At 38.2% G+C, this 21,385-nt stretch overlaps 1 protein-coding gene across 2 annotated transcripts; it reads left to right on the plus strand.

The window, feature by feature from the left end:
• Positions 1 to 1,833: 1,833 nt before the first annotated feature.
• Positions 1,834 to 20,172, plus strand: KRIT1 (KRIT1, ankyrin repeat containing). 2 transcript variants are annotated; one of them, XM_009083148.1, is made up of 16 exons: positions 1,834 to 1,935; positions 2,366 to 2,525; positions 3,695 to 3,787; positions 4,472 to 4,601; positions 6,658 to 6,901; positions 7,194 to 7,309; positions 7,740 to 7,883; positions 8,923 to 9,079; positions 9,360 to 9,467; positions 11,068 to 11,224; positions 14,055 to 14,206; positions 14,849 to 15,015; positions 17,418 to 17,505; positions 18,780 to 18,986; positions 19,295 to 19,411; positions 19,874 to 20,172. In XM_009083148.1, the coding sequence occupies exons 1-16, from the start codon at positions 1,834 to 1,836 to the stop codon at positions 19,940 to 19,942; spliced, it is 2,211 nt and encodes a 736-aa protein (XP_009081396.1). In that variant the 3' UTR covers positions 19,943 to 20,172. The 2 variants fall into 2 exon arrangements, with proteins under 2 accessions (XP_009081396.1, XP_009081397.1); XM_009083149.1 differs by lacking the exon at positions 7,740 to 7,883.
• The last annotated feature ends 1,213 nt before the right edge of the window (positions 20,173 to 21,385 follow it).

Here is a 21,385-nt window from a genome sequence, read left to right on the forward strand (position 1 = left end):
GGCAGGGGGAGTTCACCTGCTGCTTATTCACCTGCCCCATCACCTGCCACCCAGATAATCCAGCCCTACCACCGCTGATTCCCTCCACACAAACCTGTGACACAAATCCAGTATATCCTGCTGCCCTGGAAACCCAGGGAGCGTGCCTTTCCCAGCTGCCCGTAGGGGATGGTTCATTCTTTTTTCTTTTAAAACTCTTAGTATTGGAGCAAGTCCAGAGGAGGCCATGAAGTTGATAAGAGCACTGGAGCATCTCCCCTGTGAGAACAGGCTGAGGGAGTTGGGGCTGTTCAGCCTGGAGAAGAGAAGGTTGTGTGGAGACCTCATAGCAACCTGCCAGTATCTGAAGGGGCTATAGGGGAGCCAGAGAGGGACTCTTTGTTAGGAGCTGTAGTGACAGGACAAGGGGCAATGGGTACAAACTGGAGGAGGGGAAATTTAGGCTAGATACTAGGATAAAGCTTTTTCCTGTGAGGGTAGTGAGACTGGCACAGATTGCCCAGAGAAGTAGTGAATGCCCCAATCCTGGCAGTGTTCAGAGCCAGGTTGGATGAAGCCTTGAGCAGCCTGCTCTAGTGGGAGGTGTACCTACTCATGGCAGGGGGGATTAGGACTAGATGATCTATAAGGTCCCTTCCAACCCCTAAAATTCTGTGATTCTATGAAATAGGAGTTGTCACAAGTCAGCAAGTTGCTTATTTAATGTTTCCAGATGCTACTGGAATGCAAATCATTGCATGTTTCTCTTCAGATATTACTGTTCATACAGCACCATTAAATCATCTAACTGATGTATTTATCGTAAGTGAAAATTAAAATCCCCATGCTGTTATTTATGTTGGGTTTTTTTAACATGTTTTCAGGTAGTCTGATCCCAGGAAAAAATACTGGACTAAGAGCATGGGGATCTGAAGACCTCTGTTTCTTCTAGAGGAGGTGACGAAGCTAGAAACAGTAACATTTGAAATCTGTGGAAGAATTAATCTGCAAAAAGCATGTGCTTACTGATGCTGTGGAACGAAAGGGTCCTCATTTGCAGATGAAAATGATCAGCTGGAAGGTGCTAATGGTCAGACATGACCTTCTTTATCGAAGCTGATATAGGAAGTGATTTAGCTTTAGGAGGTTTTCCCTATAATTTTCATACAATTTTGTGATTGTAGGAATTGTCACCTTGGTTTAAGCACAAGGGTAAGCAAAGTGTTTCTCTTAAGTCACTGTCCACTTTTTGCAAAAACTAAAGATGCATTCGTTTTAGATGCTCCAGTGCTTTCAGTGCACCAGTTTGCAGCCTCACTGAAGTAAAACTGAGTAAATGAATCCATATTAGAGTTTATTTTTAATAAGTTTTGTTACTTGGCTCTAGGCAAGACTGTGTTCTACTTTGCGGGGGAGGAGATGAAAAACAGGTATTTTCTTGAAATCCATGTGGAACTCGTAGAAACACAGTACTTTGTTACAGCACTTCTTATGAATCGCAGTGCTTGTCACTTCAAAATGGTTTTCTTTTTCAATTTAATATCTTGTTCCAGATTTCTAGATTTCTTTGGCCTCTTGTCTGGCTTGCAAACTGGGGAAGATAGTTACAAAGTGAAAAAAACCCCAAACATTATTTAAAAAGTGGGTTAGAGAACAAGATTATTCGTGTTAAATCTGTGTGATATAGTGTGTGCTGGCATTTCTCCAGCTAAAGAACAATAAATGAATAATGCAAAGCATCAGTGGAAATAATTACTGCATCCCGACGTTCAGTGTCCTGTTGGATTTTATTTTTCAACTGAACCTTTTCTTCCTGTTTATTCATTGTTTCCAGTGATAAAATAAGAAGGAGAGATGGGAAACCCGGAAAACATTGGAGATGCCTATGTTGCTGTGATTCGTCCAAAAAATACGGCTAGCCTCAATTCTCGGGAATATCGAGCTAAATGCTATGAAGTAAAGCTCTTTAATTTATTTTTATCTATTAGTTATTTTGTTTGTGGCTTTTTAAAAAATAATACATTATAGTAAGTGTGTAATAATGTAGCAGAAGAGAAAATCTGACAGTAAGATTGCTTAAGTAGTGTCTATGTATGTTATATACCCACTGTGCATTGCCCTACCTTATGGTATTTGCACACTTTATGATTTTCTAATAGCTTTTGCCCTGTGGGCTGCTCATTACAAGGTGCAGCCTTGTCTTTTTCTTCTTAACCTGTTACAGAGGTCATTCTGACTTCCCCATCCTGCTCCTCAGCATCCAGTGCTTGAATTTTGTTGCTGCTTTTACAGTGGTACAATAAATACAAAAAAAGAAAGAAAAAGAAAGTTCTGTGCTTCTTTCAGTTGTGCTTAAACTCCTTTTGCTTTCATTATTGTTTGAAAGATTTTGTTGCTTGAAGTTCCCATTGAAGGCCAAAAGAAAAAAAGAAAGAAAGTTTTGCTGGAAACTAAACTTCAGGGAGGCACTGAGATAACCCAGAGCATCTTGGATTATGTATTAGAAGCCACCAAACCAATTTCACCAGCCAATCAGGGTATTAAAGGTAAAAACATTTTAATTTGATATATTGTTGGTAGCTCTATAAAAATATTTTTTAAATTAATTGGGCATGGCAAGATTGTGCAAAAGCATGACATTAATTTTTAAAAAAGGTTATGTTTTGAGGTTCATCAAAAAAACACAAGCCAACTATACAGCTAAAACCTTTAATTTACCATTGTTTTCCTTTACCTTTCAACTCTATAAGATGCTTACTAAAAGATTTTTTTATAAATTAAACTTTGTTTGCCTGTACTACTTCTTCACCTCGAGTTTAGATTTATAGCTAAGCTTCCAGTAAACCAGATCCAAGTGGCTTTTTTGTCCTTAATTTCAGCAAATATTTGCCTTGAACTGGTGAACTGATAGCTTCTAAAGCCTCTTCCTAAAGCAGCATTGTTCAGAAGGTAGTATCTACATGAAGACATTTCTGGCATAACTGTATCACTTGCAGAATGAATTTGATGGAGTACATTTTCATTGCTGTTGCACAGCTGATCTAGCAAAGAACCTCACTTGTGTGGACAAATTTGTTTTAGGCAGCATATTCCATTTCCAGATACGTATAAGCTCCACTGACTAAAGAACTTTTGTTCTTTGCTGTGTACCTCATTGCTGCTTTGCAAGTAAGGTTATACTGGGCAGGTCGTCAGTGTGGGCAAGACAATGCAGTGACAATTTAGAGGAGGAATAGCTGGTTGCATAGGAAAATGTTGTGGGTGGCAATAACTGCAGCTGGATGGACTTAGCAAAGCTCATTATGCAGCTAACACAGAATAACAATAGCATTAATGTGCATTGAGGAATACCTAGAAAAAGCAAAAATTGCTTCTTACACAGTTTAGAAAGCTTTAAATTGACTCACAGACGGCCCAAACATTGATGTGCACAGCTTAGTGTGGCCACTGCTGAAATATGCAGCTGAGGTAAGAAAGTCATGTCAATTTTTCATGTAATGGGTATATACATATTTATGTTCTTTAGTTTTTCATACGGATTTAGATTTTCTTAGCTTGGTTTAGATGACAGCTCATAATCATGATTTTTTTCTTCCTGGAAATTAGGAAGATTGAGTCTGGTGAGCTTTCAGATAGCCAGCTCTAGATTTTTGTCTTCCTCTTTGTTGATTAATTAATTATTTTGCTTTCTGGTTTTGTTTTAATACTGTGCTAGGAAAGCGTGTAGTGCTAATGAAGAAGTTTGCTCTAGATGGAGAGAGGGCAGGCCAGGAGGCATCTCTGTACATTGTCCCAACAGTTGTGAAAGGTAACGCTGAGCATGATTGCTGAACCTGTGCTATTCTAGCAGACATTCGCTTGAGGGTTTATTTTTTATGACTTTTTTTTTTTATATGGCTTTTCTGCATTTAAGCATTAAAAGTTGCATTCTGGTGGAAAACTCCCTGGCTATTTTAAAGCTTGAAAAGGTTACTTGAATTTAAGGAAAAAAAATATTTGGTTTAATGTGTTGCCTTTATTTCTGCAATGGCAGCACACTGCTGTTTTAGCAGCATTTGTGCACTTGGTTATATTTCAAAACATGTGCATTAACTTATAGGAGTCAATGATAAAACCTAGCAACTAGGTACCATTGTGGAGTTACCAATAACAATACTAGTCCTTAGTGCTTTTCTGGTAACAGTATGCATTTGACATTAATTCCTCAGATTGAGCTGATCACTCTGAAATGCTAACAGAATACTTCAAGGTTTCTGAGGCTACACATTGGGCTGTGAATTGCTGTGTAAGGGATTCTAATTTGCCTGTGTGTGGGATTCCCTGTGTAAGGGATTCTAATTTCTATCAATTATTGTTTGTAGAAAATTAAGTTACTCTAGTCTCAAGTTAGACTATAATCGTAATCAATTAGGAGCATGTAATCACAAAAGGTGTAGAAGGGAAAACAAGATTCTTCTCACAGATACGTCTTCAAAGTGTATTTCCTTTCTAGATAATACGAAATATGCATACAGTCCTGGATGCCCTGTGTTCTACTGTTTACAAGACATCATGAGAGTCTGCAGTGAATCCAGCACCCATTTTGCTACACTTACTGCAAAAATGCTAATTGCCTTGGACAAGTAAGAAATGCCATCAGTAAAAGTGCATTAAAATAGAATATTTTTATGTTTTATGTAAAAATGTAAATATATATAAGATAAATTGTAGACACAGCACATAGTTTTATAGCATTCTTGTGATTAAGAAGGAAATTACCATGGTATTTTCTTCATGTTTATCAGAAATTGACAACAGATTTCTAAACCTTTTGAAGGCTTTTTGCAAACCCAAGAGTGGTGTGCTAATCAAGTGGCTTTTTGGGAGTTCTTGCTCACAGCGAATGTTTTGTAAAATCATAATGTTTAATTTTCTGTAAGTGACATAATTGTCATCTGTAAGAGCATTTGCCAGAGTGTAGTATAAATATCCTGTAATTGTATACCATTAAGATTTACATTTAAATTAAGTCTCTCTGTAGAAAGAGAGTGCATCTTCCCCAGACCCACAAATTTTTTGCAGTAGGGAATTAAGTTTCAGAAAGGTGGTTAGTTGTTTATCTAGATTTATAGTACTTCGAAGTTTGACTATGTGAGCAGGTTTGTTTTTTGGGGTTTTTTTATGTACTCTTAACAAAGAAATACCAGACATGCCAATGTATTAACTTAAAACTTATGAAAAAATCATACATTGTAGTTTTATTACCTGAAAGGTTCTGTGTGCAGGGTTTTTACAGTTTATTAGTAATGTTTCCATGTATACCCTCATAGCAGTCATATGTGTTTGCTGCCTACTGAACACCTTCAGGCTCTAAGCATTGCTGAAAAGTGTTTCAAGCCTCACAGTTGTGAGAGAAGCCCTGGACATATGATAGAAAGTTATTACATTATTCTCTATGCAGTCTTTATTCTCCAGTAGTCATATTCATTATTCTCTGTGTATGTAATCTGAAACACTTCTCTAAGATTCAAGCTACCATAACTAATTTATCTACCAAATGTTTAGAGAAAATGCCTGAAACACCTTCTAGAGGGTGTTTGTAGCACAATGACCATGTTTTACATTTCTCCTTCCCTGCAGGACAATGAGTAAGTGAAGAGAATGCTGCTCATGCAGCACATTATAGCTTGGATCTAGGACTTAAAAATACACACCTAAGCATATGCATTGAACTGCAGGTCACTTTCTGCCTTACACTTCTGGGACAGACAAGATCCACGTGGTCTGTCAGTGGATGTCCAAAGCACTGCCTTCTGTATTTCCAGGCTAAATCACTGAAACTGAGTTTATTATATTCCAACAAAGCACATTTTTACTTCCAGCTCGTGAGAAAGCATGTGCAGAAGCCTAAGTACAAACTTGGCTTTCGACCCTTAGTTAAAATCTGCACCATTCAACGTAACACTAAAATACCGTAGCAATTCAGTGAAAACAGGTATGTCCAAAATCTGAGGTGGATAATTTGCCCTGAGCCCTGTGTTTTATTGCATATCTGGCAGGAAAAAATGTTTCAGGTGTACAGTACTGACTTTCCCCATTAGCTCACAGTAGAAGGGCTCTAAAGCCCTTCAGTACTGTCAGTGAGAATGAACCGAGAAGAGAATAAACTTCAGCACAGCTTTGTGAAAAGGCAGGTGGTAGCCTATGGGAGACTTACTAAAAGTTTGGCAACTGGACCTTCTGGGTTTTTTGCCTTTTCTCATCTCTCCCAAATGAAACGTGAGTTAGAAGGCTTAAGTCAGCACAGATATTCAAAGTCACCCTTAAACAACTGCTTTGTTTCAAAATTTGTGTGTTGAGGGTAGTAATAACTGAAAGTAAATGAAATGGTAACGTTGCTGTGGTTAAGTTTTTCGGTGACAACCAATGTTATTCTTGGCTTATAATTTCCTTTTGTTTGAGAGTTTGCATCTGCAGGAAATATGTTTGAGCAAGTACAGTTGCTTAATTGTGTTAACAAATTTCACATTTGGGCATTAATTTAGTCCTATAAAATTGGCTGTGCCCTTTATAGTTATTTTTTTAAATTAAAATGTGTGATTATCGTACATGCAACCCTTAATCAAACAAAATAATGGACAGGCATGACCTAAATAATCCTTTCCTACCTGAAAAGTAATTAGCCATTGTCTCCTGCAGGTGGTTGGATGAACGGCACACCCAGTCTCACTCCATCCCAGCTTTATTCAGACCATCTCCCCTGGAGAGAATTAAAACAAATGTAATAAACCCTGCCTATGCTATAGAGCCTGGACAAACAGAGAGCTCATTACACATGGGTTATACTGCCCTGGAAATAAAGAGTAAAATGCTGGCACTGGAGAAAGCAGATATGTGTATCTATAATCCTTTGTTTGGATCTGATCTTCAGTATACCAATAGGGTAAGGACTATGTTTTCAGTTGCTATTTGTGAAGCATACATATGTTTTCGTTTTGCAATTCATTAATCTGATACATGAGTGTGCTTTGTGTTTAACAGAATCAGATTTCTTTCTTTAGCAGTAAGTGTGCAATAGTTTTTCAAACCCTCACATGTGAACATCATTGTCTTTAGTTATAAAATGTTGCTATCATGACTTTGGTTTCAAGAGAATGCTCAGCCTGGATGGGGGGGTGTGTAGCCAAATCTCAGTAAGATATTTTTTCAGTTGTGTTTAAATTATGTCTTCACAGGTTGACAAGGTGGTAATAAATCCATACTTTGGCCTTGGAGCCCCAGACTATTCAAAGATTCAGATTCCTAAAAGAGAAAAGTGGCAACGTAGCATGAGCAGTGTCACAGAGGACAAGTATTACGTTACATTACTTTTTCATGAGTGGATGATTTTGTTTTGTTATATTACAGTAGCACGTGGTAGACATGGTCAGAATGAGATTCCTATTACTTTAGGGCTTTACTGTAGGAATACATATAAAAAATTGTATTTGAAGTCTCTAAGTAGTGAAACAACAGTTAAGGGATGGATCAAGAAAGATGTACATGACAAACATTGGGGAAGCATTTCTTAGCATAATAAATACAGCTGTGGTTTGACTACTGCATGACAAAAGTACTAGTTGTATGGATACTGGCACATTTTAGCTGCATGAACTTCTATCTGATTCTTCATGTAGATCTACAGTTAGTGCTATGTGAGTAATTTTTTAAAAGTTGATGTTCTCAACTACTGAAATATTTCTGAACTGCGTTTTCCTCCCGTTTTCCCTTTTAATTCCTAGGGAACACCAGTGGGTAGATGATTTCCCCCTTCACCGCAGTGCTTGTGAAGGTGACTCTGACTTGTTGAGCCACCTTCTGGATAAAAAGTTCTCTGTTAATCAGTTGGATAGTGACCACTGGGCACCAATCCATTACGCATGCTGGTGAGTCAGGTGGTAATTTTGCCAATTCAATGCATTCTTGCTACCATGATTCTCTAGTGCTAGTCATTTATGTTATTTATCATACAGCCTCAAAAACAAGAAATTAAAAAGCCTGTAGACGTTTTGTGTTCTGATTCTAATATATGTTAGTGTTAACCTGAAGAGAAAGATTGCTTGAGATCATTTCCATTTGAATGGTTTTGGAGGTGACCAAGTGTGGAGATCATGTCATCACCTACCTATTGCCTCTTATATCTGTCCTGAGTATCTGCTCTAATTCCTGTTGAAGACACTGGATCTAGTTTAGCTTGGTAACTTTTACAGTCTTTGTTGGTTAACAGCTGTGAGCAGCTGCACAGCAGTAGCTGAGCTGAGCATGTTCTGGTGCTGGTCAAGGTTTGAGTGTGAAGCTGGATGAGGTGATTTACAGCAGTAAACTTTTCTGATTATAACTCTGATTTAATCTGTAGGTGCTTGAAAGCTTTCCTCAGTTGTAAAAACGCTTTTGTTTTGTCTTCATGGAAGTCAGACTTTTGGATATGTATGGTCAGTATGTCTGATGATATGAATAACATGAAAATCAAACTTAGTTATAAAAAAACCCACAACCTTACTTGATTTGTCAGAAAGTTTGCATACAGTTTATACACAAGAGTTATGAGTTATAAGCATGAGGCTTAAGAATTGTCAGGATCCATCTGCATGACAATCAGAAGCTGAACTCTGACATTATCTTTTATTCCAGACAAGGCTGAACTCTGTTCTTCCATGACTGAATTTCTACAACTACCCAAACTTAGCTAGTTTAAGGCAAAGTTCAGTTTGTCTATAATCAATCCAATAAATGGCTACAAGACCAATAATTACCAAAGAAGTGCAGAACTGATATACATTTCTACAAACTTATTAATGTTCCATTGTCTTCAGTGTAATTCAGAAGCTAAAATGAGTGTGGAAAAACACTTTTCCTTATTTAGGACTGTCTAAAAAAAGATATTTTACGTTTGCTGTGTCTGTTCTGCTGTAAACCTGTCTGCAGGTATGGGAAAGTTGAAGCCACTCGAATGCTGTTGGACAAAGGGAAATGCAATCCAAATCTTCTGAATGGCCAACTCAGCTCTCCTCTGCATTTTGCTGCTGGAGGTGGGCATGCTGAAATAGTACAGATTCTGCTAAATCATCCAGAAATTGACAGAGTAAGTTCTGATTGTGTATAGAAATAGAAGTTTTAGCAATAGTTTCTAGCTTGTCTGTGAGAAATACTTTTTGTCCAGATCACAATGTGTAAACACAATGATGTTCAGAGATGACCAAAAAGTGTTTAAATATTTTTCATTACCTCTACTTTTCCCATTGTATATCCATTAGATGTTTGAACTCTAGGATCAGGGGTTTTAATGGTATCAAAAATGTGTAAATGTTTACCTGTTTCCAGTGAAGTCAATGTAGAATCAGTGTTTATGTTTATGTTTGTAGCACATCACTGATCAACAAGGAAGATCTCCACTGAATGTCTGTGAAGAGAACAAACAAAATGAGTGGGAAGAAGCTGCAAAACTACTGAAGGAAGCCATAAATAAACCTGTATGAATTTATTTTCTAAATAGTTCAAAGTTTATATTTAATTTGCCTACAGGCTTGTAGAAGAGCTTGGCTCATTTATAGCTGTTATGAGAAATGTGCAGCACACTGAAATTGTTAGTGTAAATAGTGGCAGACTGATATTTTGTCTGTGCATGGTTCTGTTCACTTTTGTGGCTTAAGAAATACATGTAAGCATTCAAACATGATGCTCTGATTCATTTGTAGGAGCATCACATCGGCTACTGATTTTATGTCTCCTTTTGATCATACAACCATCAGATTTCTGTATGCAACAGGAGTATTCAGCTGACTAAATGTAGGATTCTACAAGATAGGCTTTACATCAGTTAGTCAGTGTAGGCTTCCCTGGCAGCCAGTGGAGATCTAGCCAGCATTGGAAACAAAATTTACAATGTGATTCCTCTTATACTGAAGTAGATTTTTAAATTAGCCAAATCACACCACTTTTTTCTTTTCTTCGACTTCTGATGCAACTTGTATCCCTGTAGGTAGGTGGTAGTAAACCAGCCAGTTTTCCAAGATACTTTAAATTATTTTCATTCACTCTGTGTAAATGATCTTCCAAAATAATTAAGGACAGAACTGACCTGTACTTCAGGGATCTTATTGTGCAGGTGATCCAAAGGCAGATGTGTATGTCTAATGGCTGTAAAAGATTAGTGCACACATTTTAAGTAGATTTCAGAGTGTAATGGGTGATATTATGTTGTCACTTAATACTATTGAGTTAATACATTAAAATTAAAAAGTAGAAATTACTGCAGTAGGAGTGACAGTGACTACTGCAGCAAAAATAGACTATATGTTTTCCATTCCAGCCTCATTTTCAGTCAGTTGTCATTTTTCAAAGCATCCATCTTTTTTTTTTTTCCAAAAGTTTTTAGGAACTTAGAGCTTGATGACTCAGTATATTTGAAGAAGGAAAATAACAAATTCCTGCAACATTTTTATTCAAGATATCAAGATAATCAAGACACTTCGTCGATTTATGATGTGTGTATAAGCTTTAAGCACCTGATTTATGTCTCTCAGGAGGCATAATATGGGCTCATATGCAATTCAGTGAAAGCTATGGGAGTTCCAAGGGGGAAAATTCTTTATTAGCAATAATACTGTAGAAGCATCGTAAGATTTAGTAAGATTGTATTCTTATTGGAGTGGGGTTTGAGTAAAGGGTGGTTCAGCCCTCTGAAAAATAAGTCTTTTTAGTATAGACAAATGAAGGGAAAAAATAATAACCTGTCAGTAATAGCAAGGTGGACATTTTGAGATATGCATAGGCAGTTGAGCCCAAATCCCTCAGGGAACTTCTAAATTCCTACTTGCCTTTTTGTTCAACAGAAGTCCTCAAAATATCAGTTAGATATTGGAGATATTGTCATAAAAAGCACAGTATAACAACTTGCATAGGACATGAAACAAGCAGTTTGGATAAATAATAAATGTCCAGGAGTGGTACAGTGTTCTTTTTCCCAGCATTATGGCAGTTGCTGAGTTATGGTAAAATTACTTTCCTTTTCAGAAGCACCAACAGAAAGGATTTTAATAGGTTGTTTAACGTGTTTACGTTTTTATGTAGTATGAAAAGGCACGAATTTATCGGATGGATGGGTCGTATCGCTCCGTTGAGCTGAAACATGGAAACAATACTACTGTACAGCAGATAATGGAGGGCATGCGTCTGTCTCAAGAAACTCAGCAGTACTTCACTATCTGGATCTGTTCAGAGAACCTCAGTAAGTAAAGAAGGAAGATGGTTACACTTGGGAGTTTATCTTACTTTGTTTCTGCTTGCCTTAAGGAGAAAATATTAGTGTCTTAGGAAAATAGGAAACATGTTCTTTGGCAGCCTGATATCTGCAAACTATAAAGAGCTTCTCTATTTTAGCTGTCACGTTGGGTACCCACAATAGGTGTGACCACGTATCAGTGTGGCACCTAGAATGTGTTTTGTCTGGGAACATGAGGCTAGTCCAGGCTGCCTTTCTGTTACAGGGCACCTTGGCTGTCATGGTCCCACTGCTAGCTTATCCCGGGCTTAGTCATATTTTTCTTCCCAGAGTATCTGAAATTGGATGCATGAAGCTGTTTTAACCAATGTTTCATCTTTTTAAAACTAGTGATTAAAGTAATCTGATTAGTGGAGGTTTTTTTCATTAGGATCTTAAATCATATGAATTTTCATATATTTTGCACCAAAATAATTTTCCATTAGCTTTCATTTGGTAGGAGAGAAATCTCATGCAAAATGTCTATTAAATTTGCTGTATTTTTTGGTATTTCTGATCTAAGTATAAAGTGTATTATAGTTTTTGTTTGAGGTATATAGCTAAAAATAACTAGAACCCCAAAAGATTCGATGAGTGTGATTGCCTGTCAGAAAACATGGTCAGCAGTGCTGCTGCAACACGACAGCAATGGGACATGTTATTGTGGATTCCAAAGCACAGTTCAGGTCTGGTAGGATGTGTGGACAGTGTCACTAACACAGAAGCCTTACGTTTAAATTTGTGTTTACTGTTGCCAGTGTTCCACTACAGTGCCATGGTTATGTTTTTTTGAAATATCTGTAAATATCACAGGAAATCTTTCCTTCATTCTTCTTTAATCATCTTCTCCCAGTGTCATGCCATTTGCCTTTTTACTACACTGTATGCCACATGACTGCTGTCACCCTCAGATAAACATAGATGTTAATGTCTGGAAGAAAAGGAAGTGTTTGAGGGTTTAAGTTTGCTGCTTTGCCCTTTTTCTAAATATGTGTGTCATGTTTTCATAGAATCATTGCAGTATTACCCTTGCATTTGAGGGAAAGAACTCACTGATGCATTGCTTGTTTGAAAGGAAGATATTTAGCCTGAGTTTGAAAATGAGTCAGTGTCTGATTTATGGCTTCAAACAACCAATGGACAAATTTCATTATGAATTGTGTTTCTTGCAGTTTGTGTACAACTGTTTTGGCCACAGATTTCTTGCTTGTAGGACAGATAATGTTCTTCTGTGTTTGAATGTAAGGTGGATATGTTGAATGAACAGATTGTTCTCGGTGAAAGATGTTGCACTGTAACATGTCCATGGAAGTTTTTCATATAATGTGCAATGTCACAGTGTGAAAGCCAGAGCAGGGAGGAGGAGGCAGACAATGCTAATTCCTCACTCCTAGAAAAAGCCAAGTGATAATCACAGGACCAGGCAGGGTGAGCGAGTGAACTGAAGGTATGGAGATAGTAGGACTATAGTGGAAAGCTGTGTATTAATTTCTCAGCTCTCATATACACAGGAGAACATGAAGCATTGACTAACTGTAGCCTATTAGGAATCAAGATGTTTTGCAGATTAAAAAGAAGAATGTCTGTGCTGAGAAGTTTATGATTTATATACATACAAAAGGAAAATATAAGATAAATTATATCTGTATTTTTCTGTCAGAAATAAGATTACTGGACTCTGTATTTCTCCCATAATAATCGAGGCAACAAGCTCTAGTATTAGATTTATTATTGTGTTTTTAAGGTCAGTCTTGGTACTTCATTAAATTTTGAAATACCACTTCACTCTTGAGAAACTGAAAATAGCAAAGTTTAATCACTAGTGCATTTAGTGACTCGATGCTGAGAGTTTTGTCAATAAATCCAATATTTTCAAAACCTTTTATGTATAGCAGTTTGGAAGACATAGGGAAAATGTTAATGAGTCCTCAATTTCAGATACTCTGGTTTTGGTGCAGCGTTTAACCATGTGTGTGTGTGTGTGTGTGTGTGTGTGTGTGTGTGTGTGTGTGTGTGTGTGTGTGTGTGTGTGTGTGTGTGTGTGTGTGTGTGTGTGTGTGTGTGTGTGTGTGTGTGTGTGTGTGTGTGTGTGTGTGTGTGTGTGTGTGTGTGTGTGTGTGTGTGTGTGTGTGTGTGTGTGTGTGTGTGTGTGTGTGTGTGTGTGTGTGTGTGTGTGTGTGTGTGTGTGTGTGTGTGTGTGTGTGTGTGTGTGTGTGTGTGTGTGTGTGTGTGTGTGTGTGTGTGTGTGTGTGTGTGTGTGTGTGTGTGTGTGTGTGTGTGTGTGTGTGTGTGTGTGTGTGTGTGTGTGTGTGTGTGTGTGTGTGTGTGTGTGTGTGTGTGTGTGTGTGTGTGTGTGTGTGTGTGTGTGTGTGTGTGTGTGTGTGTGTGTGTGTGTGTGTGTGTGTGTGTGTGTGTGTGTGTGTGTGTGTGTGTGTGTGTGTGTGTGTGTGTGTGTGTGTGTGTGTGTGTGTGTGTGTGTGTGTGTGTGTGTGTGTGTGTGTGTGTGTGTGTGTGTGTGTGTGTGTGTGTGTGTGTGTGTGTGTGTGTGTGTGTGTGTGTGTGTGTGTGTGTGTGTGTGTGTGTGTGTGTGTGTGTGTGTGTGTGTGTGTGTGTGTGTGTGTGTGTGTGTGTGTGTGTGTGTGTGTGTGTGTGTGTGTGTGTGTGTGTGTGTGTGTGTGTGTGTGTGTGTGTGTGTGTGTGTGTGTGTGTGTGTGTGTGTGTGTGTGTGTGTGTGTGTGTGTGTATGTGCTGGGTTATTCTGTTTGTTTATTCGGAAACAAACCCTGTTACTTTTCAGGCCTCCAACTGAAGCCATATCACAAGCCTTTGCAGCATATTCGAGACTGGCCTGAAATATTCACTGAACTGACAAACTTGGATCCTCAAAGGGAAACTTCACAGCTTTTCCTGAGAAGAGATGTGAGACTTCCATTGGAAATAGAAAAAAAGGTCAGCACTTGGAAGTGATAGCATGACATCATGGTCAGAGTCAGAACAATTTGACCATCAACACTCAGTGTGTTTAATGACTGTAGTATTTTCCAAACTTACGTAAAGCTGACATCTCTTCTCCTTTTCTGTAATAGAGTCTTCATGTTCTTCCCTCCCTTCCTCCCTCTCCCTGTCGCTCTCTTCTCTCTCTCTTTCTCACCCTCTCAGCTGTTTGGTTTATCATAAGTCTCTGTGCCTCAGTCCCTGTCTGTCATACAGCTAAAAACAACCTGCATTATTTTATTTCTTTTCCATGTGCTGTTGTTTTTCAGTTATTTAATTGGTCAGTTTCAATGGAATTATTCAAACATATTATTCAAAATGAATTAATGGGGGAAAATTCCACAGATATCAGTATTTCTGTGAACCTTTTGATTGGGCATAGTATGCCACTCACCTTTCATTGGTGTGTTAGATCATCAAAGTGTTGAAGTCAATGAAAACATGTCATTTTGTTCTGTTACAAAGCACTACTAAAATGTACACTTCACTCAGGGTCCCACCTTTGTCTTCTGTCTCTGAATCGGTAAGAAATTGTATTCTTTCTCAAGTAATTTTCTTTTTTACAAAGGAATCATGTTATTTAAATCTTTTTAACAGATTGAGGATCCATTGGCTATTCTTATCCTTTTTGATGAAGCCAGATATAATTTACTGAAAGGTTTTTATACATCACCTGATGCCAAGCTGATCACACTGGCAAGTCTGCTTCTACAAATAGTGTATGGAAATTATGAGAGCAAGAAACATAAACAGGGCTTTCTAAAGTAAGTATGTGTGCTTAAAACTTAAAATTATGGGTTTAGATTAAGTATTTTTAGATAGAACTTACTATGGAACTTTCAAATTTTAGGTAGGATATATTTGTTGTTTTTCTCCATCACTGAGCTGTAGCTCAGAGTAATCACCTAATCCTCACAGTAGCAAGAGAAACTGTTCATCAGGTCTGAAAAATGTATTAATCTCAATTATTGCAGTTCCAGGCAGAGGGATGGAGGTTCTGTGTTCTATAAGTCTGTCCTGAGATACAGTAATACCAAAACGAGTAAGAGTATTCAGGTTCTGACAGGACTGAGACTTTGAACAATGCTGAAGAAACCTCCAGTAAGACCAGCTTATGGGATTGACTTTCCTCCTTCTTTGAAGAGGACAGACCACATAGAGACATAATTTCTCTTCTGTCATTTGTATAAGAACTGCTGTACTAAATTGGTCAAAACCATAGCACCAGTAGGACTCTGCCAGATGGTATTTTTCTCTCCCCTTCTTTCTGCATGGCAGCACAACAGTAGCTGAGCTATTCTGGGATGTGGCTTTTTCTTCCCACATACATTCCTACAGCAGTATCTGAGCCCATCAAGATTCCAGTTCTCCACTGTGTGCACCTTCACCCCCTGCCATCTCCACCTCACTTCATTCATGTAACAGCAGCTGTGCTATTCTGGAATGCTACTATGCTTCTCCTCTCCTCTCATTCACAGCAACAACTGAGCTGCCTTGCCTGTCTGATTTTTTTGGTTGTATTGTTCTGCAGTTACACAGTTGTTAAGTGGAGGAGGAGAACAGGGTTGCAGGTGGGACTTCCCACCTGAATGGGTGTGCGATTTGACAGTTGGGTTTAGTACAAAACTACCCCCTGCTGACTCCCAGCAGCTCCAGGGTGCTGCTTCTCTCCACACTGAGGCATATCAGTACTGTGGTTCCAAGTTGATCCTGCTTAATGGAATTGTTTGACTAAAGAGAGGACTAAAGACAGCTTGGGCCAGATAAAGAGCCTCATGGGCGTTTGGGCATGCTTTCCATGCATATCACCTTAAATAGGTAATTCTTCCCCTCTGCTCTCATGAGACCCCACCTGGAATACTGTGTGCAATTCTGGTGTTCTGAACATAAGAATGGCATGGAACTGTTGGATCAAGTCCAGAGGAGGCCACAAAGTTGGTAAGAGAACTGGACCATCTCCCCTATGAAGACAGGCTGAGGAAGTTGGGGCTGCTCAGCCTGGAGAAGAGAAGACTGCATGGAGACCTCATAGCAACTTTTCAATATCTGAAGGGGCCTACAAGGGAGCCAGAGAGGGACTCTTTGTTAGGACAAGGGGTAATGGGTTCAAACTGAAGGAGGGGAAGTTTTGGTTAGATATTAGAAGAAGAGTTTTTTCCTGTGACGGTGTTGAGACACTGGCACAGGCTGCCCAGGGACGTGGTGGCTGCCCCGACCCTGGCAGTGTGCAAAGCCAGGTTGGATAAGGCCTTGAGCAGCCTGATCTAGTGAGGAGGTGTCCCTGCCCATGATAGGGGGGTGAGACTAGATGATCTGTAAGGTCCATTGCAACCCCTAAAATTCTATGATTCTATGAAGATGTTGGAAAATATCTCAGCTTGTTCTTCAGATAGAAGAAGAGATTTATATTGTGAATTTTTTTGTAGTTGACATAAATGCTTATTCAAAGACTGGTAATTTCAAAAAGATATCCAGGCTGTTGTTTGTATCAGAGTATCATTTGCCTTAAAGATCTGGATGCATTGTCCTGTGCTGGGTTTTTATCATGTGTGCAGTTACTGACAAATACAGTTTAAAACTCAGTAATAGGTTACATCACTAGGTTTTTAGACTGTCTTAATGGCACATAAAAGGAAACTAATCTAGGCTCGCTTTCTCCCTTTTAGTGTTTTTTGTTTGCTGTGCTTTGGGTTTTTATAAAAAGGCACTTTATACATGTAGCTTCTCTTTCATGTCTTGTAATATATAACTCGCCTGTGGAAATTAATTAGGCCAAGTTCTTGGTGGTGCTGAATACTGGAGCGGAGGGAAGAGTATCTGCAGTTTCTAACACTTTCTGAGTATGTGACATGCTGATGTAAATGGCTGTTTGTATATAATTTTGGCTTCCAAACTGGAATTCAAACTGCTCTGTAACCAAGTACGAGTTTTGCTGCTGGCATTTCCTCACCATGCATCCCTGATGCGTGACACAAAGCTGGATCTCTGTTAACTGAGAATTATGCTGTATCTTACATTTCAGGAAAGCTTCTCACATGATGAGACAAGATAGAGTAGGAACTGACTGTCTAGCTCAATATGTGACTTAAAGAAACAAAGGCAGACATTGTTCTTTTTTCTTTGGTTGGTGAAAACAAACTTTTTTTCTGTTCTCTTCTTCTTTTAGTGAAGAAAATCTTAAATCTATAGTACCAATCACTAAACTAAAAAGTAAAGCTCCTCATTGGACAAACAGGATACTTCATGAATACAAGGTGAGATAGATAAGCAAATAGTACAAAGTCCTGTCTTAAACATTGTTTGACTGTTTGATTGTCAGTTAATGAACAAACATACTGGTATATAAAGTTAGAAATGTGTATGTTTTAAATTTTTTGGATGGGTTGTTGGGATGTTTTTCTTGGTCTGTTACAGTTGATCTCTTTTGTTAGAAGTAAATACTTTTGTCATTGTTCACTTACCTTCAGTGTTAACTATGTATTGGGGATGCTTCCAATTTGGGCATAGACGTAAAGAAATCTGACTTACATTTTCATGTCTTCTTGTAGGGATAGATCCAAAGTCCTTTTTGCCAGTGTAACTTGTATGTTAGGGATCTGATAGTGCTGCTGCTGTGCATGTGTGCACGTGCACACAGACTCCTTTGATTAGAGCAGTTCATTGAGCAAAAGTTTTAAATATGGACTTGGGCTACTTGTGTAAAATACATCTAACTGAGGGCTGCAGATCCCAAATGAGGTCAGGTTAAATTTGTGAGCTTCATAAATAATTGGGGAAAAAGTGAGGTGTGTCAGAAGGAGAACTCTACCAGCCGATATGCATCACTGAGGGTAGCTAGCTGCCAGATAGAGTTGATCTCGTCTACCACACCCACAGTCATAGCCCTCTGACTTGTGTTCACTCTCATGTCTGTGCCTTCTCACCTTGTGCACATGCCAACTAATTTATTTGTTAGAGTACTTTATATTAGCCTGTTTTGAGGTGGGAGCATTCCAGCAACCGTTTGCTCTGACTGTTCCACTCTACTGAAGAGGAAGGAACAGAAGCCTGGCTCGTTCTGAACGAGGCTCCACTAATGAAAAGAAAACTGCACCTCTGTTTTGCTTAGAAAAGAAAAATAGTCCATGGCTTTGAAGGCAGGTGCTTGCTCATCTTACCATGTCTCACTGGATTGGACCCCTTCAAGGAGGAAGAATGCCTAGTTTTAAGGATTGTGATGCATTTAGTGTCAGATGGGTGTACAGCTGCTTATCCCGAGTCCAAGTTACTTCTGAGAGAGGCAAAACTGTGCAGCTCATCAGAGGCTATGTCTGTGCTTAGATTTCTGAGCTTCATAAAGGTATCTGGTTTTTGCCTGTCTCTTAGTATTTGAGCCTTTCTGTGGCTCTAAGGTTTAATTTAGCTGTAGGAAGATGGTTGCTGGGAAAGCACTTTGGAAATACACGTTTAGTGGGAATTGCACTACATAGTGGATTTTCTTCAAATAACCACAAGACTTGTGATTGCCTTGTTGTTCCTTTATTTCTAGAATCTCAGCACCAGTGAAGGTGTCAGTAAGGAGATGCATCACCTTCAGCGCATGTTCTTGCAGAATTGCTGGGAAATTCCTACGTATGGAGCAGCTTTTTTCACGGGACAGATATTCACCAAAGCAAGTTCAAGTAGCCATAAAGTCATCAAAGTTTATGTAGGAGTAAATGTAAAAGGGCTGCACCTCCTCAACATGGAAACAAAGGTCAGTTTAAGTGAACTGCCAATGATAACTGTTAAGCTTAATTCTGTCCTCTTAAAATCTTTGTACTAGAAGTAATTTCACATCCAGCTGTTGGTTCAACTTGACTGAAAATTACCAAGATTCTAAGATCTTTACAAGTCACTACTAACATAGTCTTGTATTTTTTTGTTTTACTACTTTGTAAGCTACAGTGATGTGGTGGAACATATTAGTTTAAGTCTGAATCCTGTCTAAGTGAACAAAGGAAAGTTCAGTTTCTGTGTACAGAGAATATATTCTGAGTGACAGTTTCCTACATTTCATTGTAGGCTTTGCTCCTCAGCCTAAAGTATGGTTGCTTTATGTGGCAGTTGGGAGATGGAGATACATGTTTTCAAATCCACAGTTTGGAAAACAAAATGAGCTTTATCGTGCACACCAAACAGGTAAGCGTTATAATTTCTCATCCTTTATGTTCAATTATTCTTTTCCTAAATTAGATTCATGCCTCTTTCTCTCTTGAGGCTGACCATGCTTCCACAATATAGAAGCCCAAGCCAAGCCCCCAGAAAAATTATTTTTAAACTTCCTTATTGATACTATTTCAGAATGTTTGCTTGTTTTCCTAGCATGTGAAGCCTTCAGAATGCAAAATACATAAAATGCATCTGTAATCATTGAGGTAAATTGTTGGGGTTTTTAATTGAAACTGAGTGTATCGTGTGCACAATCCCTCAGACTCTAAGGATAATTCCAGTATGATGAGAATCACAGAGGTGGAGCTGGTATCTTTGTGATCAAGTCTAGCAGAGTTTGAGGTTGGATAAAACTGAGAATTACCTTTGACATAGACTTGACTGTCACAGTTCTGAAATGCTGATAGAATGTAATTGCACACCTTTACACAGGCAGGTCTCGTCGTAAAACTCCTGATGAAGTTAAATGGCCAGTTAATGCCAACTGAAAGGAATGAATGATGGAATGAACAAGTGTCATGAAATGGCATCTGATGGCTAAGCAAAAAACAACTTGTTTCTCACTGTAACAGAAGACTTCCATGGACATGAATTTTACACAATAGAAAAGTCAATTTGTACAGTTTTTTAACTTTGTACAGAAGCTGCATGGTTTATTTTTATAAAAAAACTATACAACATATCTATTATTTTTATAAATATTTTTGTGTTTCATATATAAACTATTGTAGGGCTTGAGCTTAACCAATAAAGCTAATGAAATGTCAGTGGTTTACCGAGTTGGACGAGCATGAATCCAGTAAAGCTTTTGTTCCCAGAGGACTATGGGACTACCAGTGCCATTAAGCAAATCTCAGTTAACCTATTTACCTTTCGTGTCGTTCTGTGGAACATCAAGGAGGTGGTGTATGTTACAGTATTTTGTAGACACATTTTAAGATACTGTGGGTAAGTATGCTTAAAAGACCAGTTAGACCTTTGAGCAACTACTTTTGATAAACTCTTGGTTTTTATTTGGTTTCTGACAAATGTTATAGCTTGCTTTATTTTTACTCTTTGTCATACTTTGTATTCATATTTATTCTATAATATTGCATGAGGATGCCAAAAGGGAAATACTTTAAACCATTCAGAAGCCATATTGAATGTTTAGCATGCTTGGTTTTTAAAATGGATTTTTACTTTTGCTGTGCAATATAAAATGTGTATAGGGAGGAGAGGGAGATACAGATTTACTGATGAACCTTACTCAGAGGACTTCGGAAAGTTTAATGAATCTTACCCTGGATTGCAACACATATGCAGTAACAAAAACTCATATAGGAGGTACTAAGTTATGTCTGTTAAACTAATTTTCCTACTGATTACTTACTTCAGTTTCTTGAGGCTGCAAGCAGTGCAGGATGCAGGAATGAAGATTTATATTGCAAGGAAGTCAGGAACAGTTTGTAAGCATCCTGCCTGCTTTTTGCAGAGTCAGGGCTGGGACTCAGTCAGTTGGGTCCCAAGTATAAGGTGGGGTCCTATGCAGTCTGAAACATATCCTTGTACATTACAATAGCATCTGTAACACAAATCTTTAAAATTTATGGTTGTATTTCAGGGTTTTAAGTGCACTTGACTATTTCTTCCGTGTAACCTGCATGCTAAAACAGTGTGCAATATTTTGTAAAAAAAAAAAAAAAGTTTTTTTAAAAAATAAAATTAGCACTTGCCTCTAAGTTTTCAAATAAAAGTTTAAATGAATGTGAAGAACTGTGCTCTTGTATAGTAACTTTACTCATACCTTCCTACTAGTAAGTGCAGTTTAAGAAATTAAAGCTAGTAAGTCATTAAAAACAGGAGACTTATATTTTGTATTCTTCTTAGCAAGCTATACTTTTCTACTTAAACTTCACTGGCCTAGATAACGATAAAAGCTTCATGGATTGTTACATTTTCTTT

This window comes from Acanthisitta chloris, unplaced genomic scaffold (assembly GCF_000695815.1).
Source record: "Acanthisitta chloris isolate BGI_N310 unplaced genomic scaffold, ASM69581v1 scaffold16969, whole genome shotgun sequence".
NCBI lineage: Eukaryota > Metazoa > Chordata > Aves > Passeriformes > Acanthisittidae > Acanthisitta > Acanthisitta chloris.

Excerpts from the sequence above, each read along its gene's own strand:
- KRIT1 (XM_009083148.1), top strand. The coding sequence starts at position 1,834 with ATGGGAAACCCGGAAAACATTGGAGATGCCTATGTTGCTGTGATTCGT. Across the intron at positions 7,884-8,922 it reads CCAATCCATTACGCATGCTG|GTATGGGAAAGTTGAAGCCA; the intron begins GTGAGTCAGGTG and ends ACCTGTCTGCAG. Across the intron at positions 14,207-14,848 it reads CATTGGAAATAGAAAAAAAG|ATTGAGGATCCATTGGCTAT; the intron begins GTCAGCACTTGG and ends TCTTTTTAACAG.